This window comes from Terrapene carolina, unplaced genomic scaffold (assembly GCF_002925995.2).
Source record: "Terrapene carolina triunguis isolate 2854851 unplaced genomic scaffold, T_m_triunguis-2.0 Scaffold249, whole genome shotgun sequence".
Classification (NCBI taxonomy): domain Eukaryota; kingdom Metazoa; phylum Chordata; order Testudines; family Emydidae; genus Terrapene; species Terrapene triunguis.
Window position 1 is genome coordinate 1,304,452 of NW_020664600.1, and position 6,423 is coordinate 1,310,874.

The 6,423-nt window shown below is 55.3% G+C and overlaps 1 protein-coding gene across 3 annotated transcripts in view; it reads right to left on the reverse strand.

Moving 5' to 3' along the window:
* Window positions 1-5,569, reverse strand: part of CADM3 (cell adhesion molecule 3) — a 111,555-nt gene extending 105,986 nt beyond the window's left edge. For all 3 annotated transcript variants that reach the window (XM_026657605.2, XM_026657606.2, XM_026657604.2), the window contains exon 1: window positions 5,410-5,569. In XM_026657605.2, the coding sequence (XP_026513390.1) occupies window positions 5,410-5,485 (76 nt within the window). In that variant the 5' untranslated portion in view covers window positions 5,486-5,569. The remainder of the gene's footprint in view (window positions 1-5,409) is intronic.
* Window positions 5,570-6,423: the final 854 nt, after the last annotated feature.

Below are 6,423 nucleotides of genomic sequence, written 5' to 3' on the forward strand. Positions count from 1 at the left end.
GAGCATGCCACTACAGATTTCCTTAGGTGGGGCTCAAGGGCTTATATTAACATTAATGTACGCAACCTCCCAGTGAGACAAATCATTATTATTATCTTCGTTTCAGAGGTGGAGAAATTAAAAGACAGAGAGGCTGCTGACTAGACCAAGGTCACTCAATACACCTCTGGCACAGCCAATGGAGCCCATAGCTCCTGACTCCCAGGGCTGCGCTCTAACCATTAGACACTACTCCCTCCCAGAAGCACTAATACCCATTTGGGCATCCTGTGAGGGGATGGTCTCATTCACTGGGTGTTAGCTGGAAACGCATGGCACTCACCAAAGACAGGGAAATCTCCTCTCACCACAGTGCTTCTGCTCAGCATGAAGTGCTCCTAGGGGAAGCCTGGGAATTCGCATGAGGGTCAGGTACTTGGTGAATCCACCCGTCTCTAGATCAATGGACCTTAGGGCACACAACTAGGAGAGGGTAGGAGGAAGTGCATGGGGGAGAACATTTTCTACTGTGCTGAGAAAGGAATGATGGCCCAGTGGTTGGGGAACTAGCCTAGGACTTGGGAGATCTCATTTCAAGTCCCTGCTCTGCCACAGACTGCCTGTGACACCTTGGGCCAGTCACTTAGCCTCTTTGACCATCAGTCCCCCATCTGTACAATGGTGATAACAGCACTCAGAGCTACTAAAGATTGTGAGGTGCTACAGTAATAGGTGATATACAAGTACCTTCGGTAGATGAGGTCCCCAGCAGACCAGGGCCTGGAGCTTTAGTGTTCAGGGGGTTTCCCCATGTAGCTAGTGTACACGATTTTCAAATAAATAAAAGGTTTTGCTCCTGAACTAATCCTCTCTCTCACTGGTGGGGTTCTTGTAGGCACAGAATCATCCTCTCCCCAACATCACACACTCCCAGCCCAAAGACACCAAAATCTGCACAGCACATCAGCTGTCCAAGGGCACACAGACAAAGCTACTATGGTGAAGTACCAAGACTTTCCCCAGAGTCTAACAGTTCTGCTCCCTGGGCAACAGAACCCTTTGTGGAACCCCACCTCCTGTCTCATTACAATGGTCAAGGAGCTGTGGGATACAATGTAGCTAATTCCCAAGGGGAGGAGACAGGTGGGGAATTTTATACTTGCAGCACCTTACCTCTCCCCTCTGAGGGGGTACCACATTCCTCAGTAACACTGCCAGAAGGGCCCTACTGGTGAGAAAGCTGTGCCAGGGACACATTCAGAGGTTGAGGGGTGCATGGGACGGGGGTTTTAGGCAGGGCCGGCTCCAGGGTTTTTGCCGCCCCAAGCGAAGGGAAACAAAAAAAAAAAAAAAAACACACAAAAACACAACAACAACAAAAAGCCGGGATCGCAATCTGCGGCGGCAATTCGGCGGAAGGTCCTTCACTCCAAGTGGGAGTGAGGGACCGTCCGCCGAATTGCCGCCGAATAGCCGGACGTGCCGCCCCTCTCCAGAGTGGCCGCCCCAAGCACCTGCTTGGCAAGCTGGTGCCTGGAGCCGGCCCTGGTTTTAGGACAATCAATGGTGAAGGACATTTTCCTGAGCCCATGTCATTGACTGGTGAACAGCACGACACTACAGAATGTCTTCCTGCGGGGGCAGTATTTCTCAGCCAATGCTTTTCTGAATTGATAGTGGGAGTAGACAGTGCTCCAGGTTGGTGCTCACAGATTTTTTGGTTTTATGTTTTTCAGCCAGCATCGCCCTTGCTGATATCTCAGCAAAGGGCCAGAGAACAAAGGAAACGCTGACACTTCTTACCGTTCTTCCTGAGGGAAGCTTGCCATGTCATTTTCCATGCTGTACTCTGCCTGGGGGCTACACAGAGAACTTCAACCCACCACTCTCAACCAATACCACGTGCATTTTTGTGAGCACTTGGGATTCAGTCAAAAGTATGCACGTGGACACCCAGTCAATTCACTGAACACAATCAGGCTTAAAAAACACTGAGGGTTATTAGCCATTGGGACACTTTAAAAACAAAACTAAAAACTCAGCCCTTGGTAAAGACCTGCTCTAGGAATTATTTCGGGGATGTTCTGTGGCCTTTGCTATATAGGAGGTCAGACTAGATGATCACAGTGATCTCTCCTAGCCTTGGAATCTATGGTATTCAGTGGCATTTAGCATGGCCTTTTTAACAAACAATCAAGAGTGACATGGTGCCAGCCATACCCAGGTGGCTCCTCTTTGGGGCTTCATGACGCCGAAGGCATTACAGCCCCATGCTCATAAGAACATAAGAATGGCCATACTGGGTCAGACCAAGGGTCCATCCAGCCCAGTATCCTGCTGTCTGACAGTGGCCAATGCCAGGTGCCCCAGAGTGAGTGAACCTAACAAGGAATGATCAAGTGATCTCTCTCCTGCCATCCATCTTCACCCTCTGACAAACAGAGGCTAGGGACACCATTTCTTACCCATCCTGGCTAATAATCATTAACTGACTTAACCTCCATGAATTTATCTAGTTCTCTTTTAAACCCTGTTATAGTCCTAGCCTTCACAACTCCTCAGGCAACGAGTTCCACAGGTTGACTGTGCGCTGTGTGAAGAAGAACTTCCTTTTATTTGTTTTAAACCATTTAGTGGCCCCTAGTTCTTATATTATGGGAACAAGTAAATAACTTTTCCTTATATCATAATCACCAAGACCACCACCACTTAGAATGCATGGAGAGTGCCTGCCTCTGGGGCTTTTGAATGGGTGTGATCACATGATACCCTGCTTCCAGTAACAGTCTTCTCCTCTAGTGTGGGGTGGGGAAGAGGATAGAAACTTTCCTGCTGTGAAGGGCTAGCAGAGCTTCTCCCGTAGCTCAACAGGAGAGCTCCTACTTTGGGATCCAAGCACCTCCAGTTCATGCCCTAACCAGGATGTTTCCTGGTTCCAGTTTCTCATCCTTCCCACACGCTGCAATACTTCATCCAGCCTTTGGTTCCAGGCTATTTTACCCCAGTGCGCATTTTCAGTTTTAATTCCTGCGCCATGAAATCAGGCAATGAGGAAGTGTAAGGAGAGCAGTCCCGCACCCCTCCATCATTAGCACCTGCAATGCACACTGAGGAAAAGCTCATTCAAGACCTAACTGGTGAAATACATGGCCACAGTTGCAGAGATAGTCTGAGAATCCTGCCTGCACTGAACATGGCATTTCTAGATGCATGGGGGGGAGGGAGGGGGAAGGAGGAAATGGATGAATGGTCCTCTCATTAGCATGTGAGTACACACAACGCTCTTCTACTTCACACCTCTAATTCACCTCATGCTCTAATTCCACCACAAGTTGCTGGGCTAGATGCAGGAATTACTGGGAGAAATCTCCAGCCTCTGTTAAGTAGGAGGTTAGAGTAGATAATAAGAGTCCTTTCTGGTTTTGAAATCTGCGAAACCCTTGTCTTAGCACTGCTGGTCCCTCACCGCCCACCTCTGAATTATTTCCTGCTTCTAATGAGTCTCAGTACGTGTACAGCACCACATAGGTGCGTATATAATACTTTAAAGACAAATATAAAGAGAGGGTGTCACTGACATGACATCAGTGATCTCATGGTCATTTCAGGCCACAAGCCCCAAGCCTGGCTATTGAGGTTCAGCCAGCATTTCATTTTGCAGCAAAACAGTTACAAAAAGCAATGTATTACCTTTACAAATCCTTATCAAAATTATGTTTGCTTTGTGGTACTTCATTAAAGGTTGTTTTGGCATGCATTGCTCTGCCTATTGTTGTTATACATAATGGGTAAACACCCTTTGTCTCAAGGGTTATGGGGCTACAGAGCCGCTCCATGCTTTCTGCGTAATAAACAATCTGTATACAGAGTGCCAGGGGGATTTGAGAGATACTTGAACAATAAGACACATACAAATATGAACAGGTTTCTCTGGGAGGAACTGGTGGAATTGGTCTGTCTTCTCCAAACCCTGCTGCAGCCTTCTGCTATCTTCCGAGCACTTTAAACCCAGCTAATTGCAGCACTGTATGTTCTAGCTTAATGGGAGAGGCAGATGGACTAACAGAGATACAAATGGAAAGCTGGCTAGGAAGGTAAATAGGCAGAAATGGGAAGACAGGCAGCAAGCCTGATAATGTTAAATAAATCTCTCCAAAGTGCTCCTGGAACTAAAAGCCAATCTCAGCCTCAACTCTAGCACTGAAGCCCTGCCTCGAAATGCAGCATGCCACAGCCCTGGCAGGACTGCGGTCACCTTTGGCACTTGGCTACCCTTAGCTGCAAGAACACAGGCCTGCTGAGATGGTGACACGGCCAATCTGGGGTGCAGTGACTGAGGCCCTGGCGCCCTACTCTGCACCCCAACCCCCCTCCCCCAGCATAGTCACCCAGTGGGAGCCATGGAGAGACACATTATGGAGAGACACATCATGGGAAGACTCCTGATCCTCGCGGCAGGAGGGGCAGGGGTGCCAGTCTCTCTGGAACATTCCAGGGATGAGGAGGTGTGGAGCCAGCCATACCTGTTTGCTGAAAAGGTGGCAAAGGGACAGCCTGGGGAGGGGGTGACCTTGATACCAGCTGCCCCAGGCTGGAGGACCCCGTTGGAAGGCCTCGGGGGAGACCCGGGGTGGCTCCTCCTGCTCCCCAGCCCAGAGCCGCACGGCCAGCTCCGCTAACTCCATCCCTCCGAGGCAGGAGCCCTGCCCCTCCCTTTCTCACCGCGCCCAGCTGCGCCCTGCTGCGTCGCAGGCTGCAGAGCCGCTGGCTGGACGCACCGAACCGCCGCTACACGGCTATGCCCGGGGGACCCTCCCCAGGGACGATGGCCCGGCCAGTCCGGTCCCCGAGGACCCCCCCCCCTTTCGGAACAGCGACTGCAGCCAGCACCGAGCAGGGCTGGGAGCCGGGCCAATCTGCAGGACGAGGACGGGTCTCCGGAGCCGAGCCCGACCCCGACCCCGAGGAGGGCTGGGCAGGCGGCGGGGGTACCTGTCACTCGGGGAGATTGGCTGACCTACATAGCGGCACCGCCCGCCAGCGGCAGGCAGCGCCCAGCGACCCCCGCCCCGCTGTGCCCGGGCTCCCAGCCCCCGCGCTGAGCGCCGCAGAACAGGGACCCCTCGCCCGCACCTGGCTGCACCCTAGGGGCGCGGCGCCCCCGGCCCAGCCCCAGCGGGCCCGAGGCTGAGCCCGGCCGAACCGAGGCAACGCAGAGGGGCGGGCAGGCGAGACGCGCTACCCCAGCTGCCGGGCAGGAGGCGGCGGCTCCCGGCCCCTCTTCTAGAGGCTCGGGTTACGGAGCTGTCTGCGGTCCGCTCCCTGGGCTGCGGGTGGCGCGACCGGCCTCCGCGAAACGGCGTTTGCAGACAGGAGAGGGGGGACCCCCCGCCCGCGGCCCGGGCTGACACCCCACGGCCCCCCACTCACCATCCTGCGAGAGGGTCCCGCTGCCCGCCGCCAGGCAGCCGAGGAGCAGCAGCAGGGTCAGCGCCGGCGGCAGCATGGTTGTTCTAGGGCTGCGGGGATCCTCCAAGGCTCAGCCCCGCGGGAAGCGAGCGTCCGGCCGGCCCGCCCGCACCCACAGCCACGCGCGACCACCGCGGCAGCTGCTATTGACTGAAGCCAGCGCGGCGGCTGCAGCAGGGGATTAAATAGAGCACGCGGAACGGACCATTAGGGCTGCGAGCGTAGGGGGACGGGAACATCTTTCCGAACGTTTTCCCCCCTCCGCCCTGTTGAAACACGCTCGCTCGGCTCCCCCCGCGCGCAGTGCCCCCCGCAGAAGACTTGGTGCGGTCCGCACGCTCCGGTCCCCGCGGAGCGCGCTGCTGCTGCTGCTCGCGGGGCGGGGGCTGGCGTGGCCGCGGGGGGCCCGGGGTCCGAACCAGCAGCGTTGGGCTCGGACGGTGCACTGCAGCCTTTGGGCGCGGGCGGGTCACTGGCACCTGCCGGCACTGCCTCCGGTGACTGCTCCGAAGCAGCGGGACCAGCCCTCCCCCCGGCGGGCGCACACGCACGCACAGCCCGCGTCCCTACAGACCGTGGGAGGCTGCGTCTCCCCGACGCTTTGTATCGCGGCTGGGAAAAACGGCAGCCGCCAGCCCCAAACCAAAACAAGCCACACCCGCTTCCAGAACACACCCAGCCGCGCCTCCGAGATGCGGGCCACCGCGGTGTGATTGTCCCTGCCCCAGGCTCATGCCCCAGGCTCGGGCTAGCCCGGGGTGGCAGGATGGTTCAAGTCATGGTGGGGAAAGGACGTGATAAAACGCATTTCCCCACTGGGGCTGTCACTGATGTCTGGGGAGCTGGGGTCTATGTGGGGCAGGCTGTATCAGCGGTGTATTGGTGAGGAGGGGTCTCTGAGCAAGCTGTATCAGTGGAGTATTGGTGAGGAGAGGTCTGTGTGGGGTAGGCTGTATTAGCGGTGTATTGGTGAGG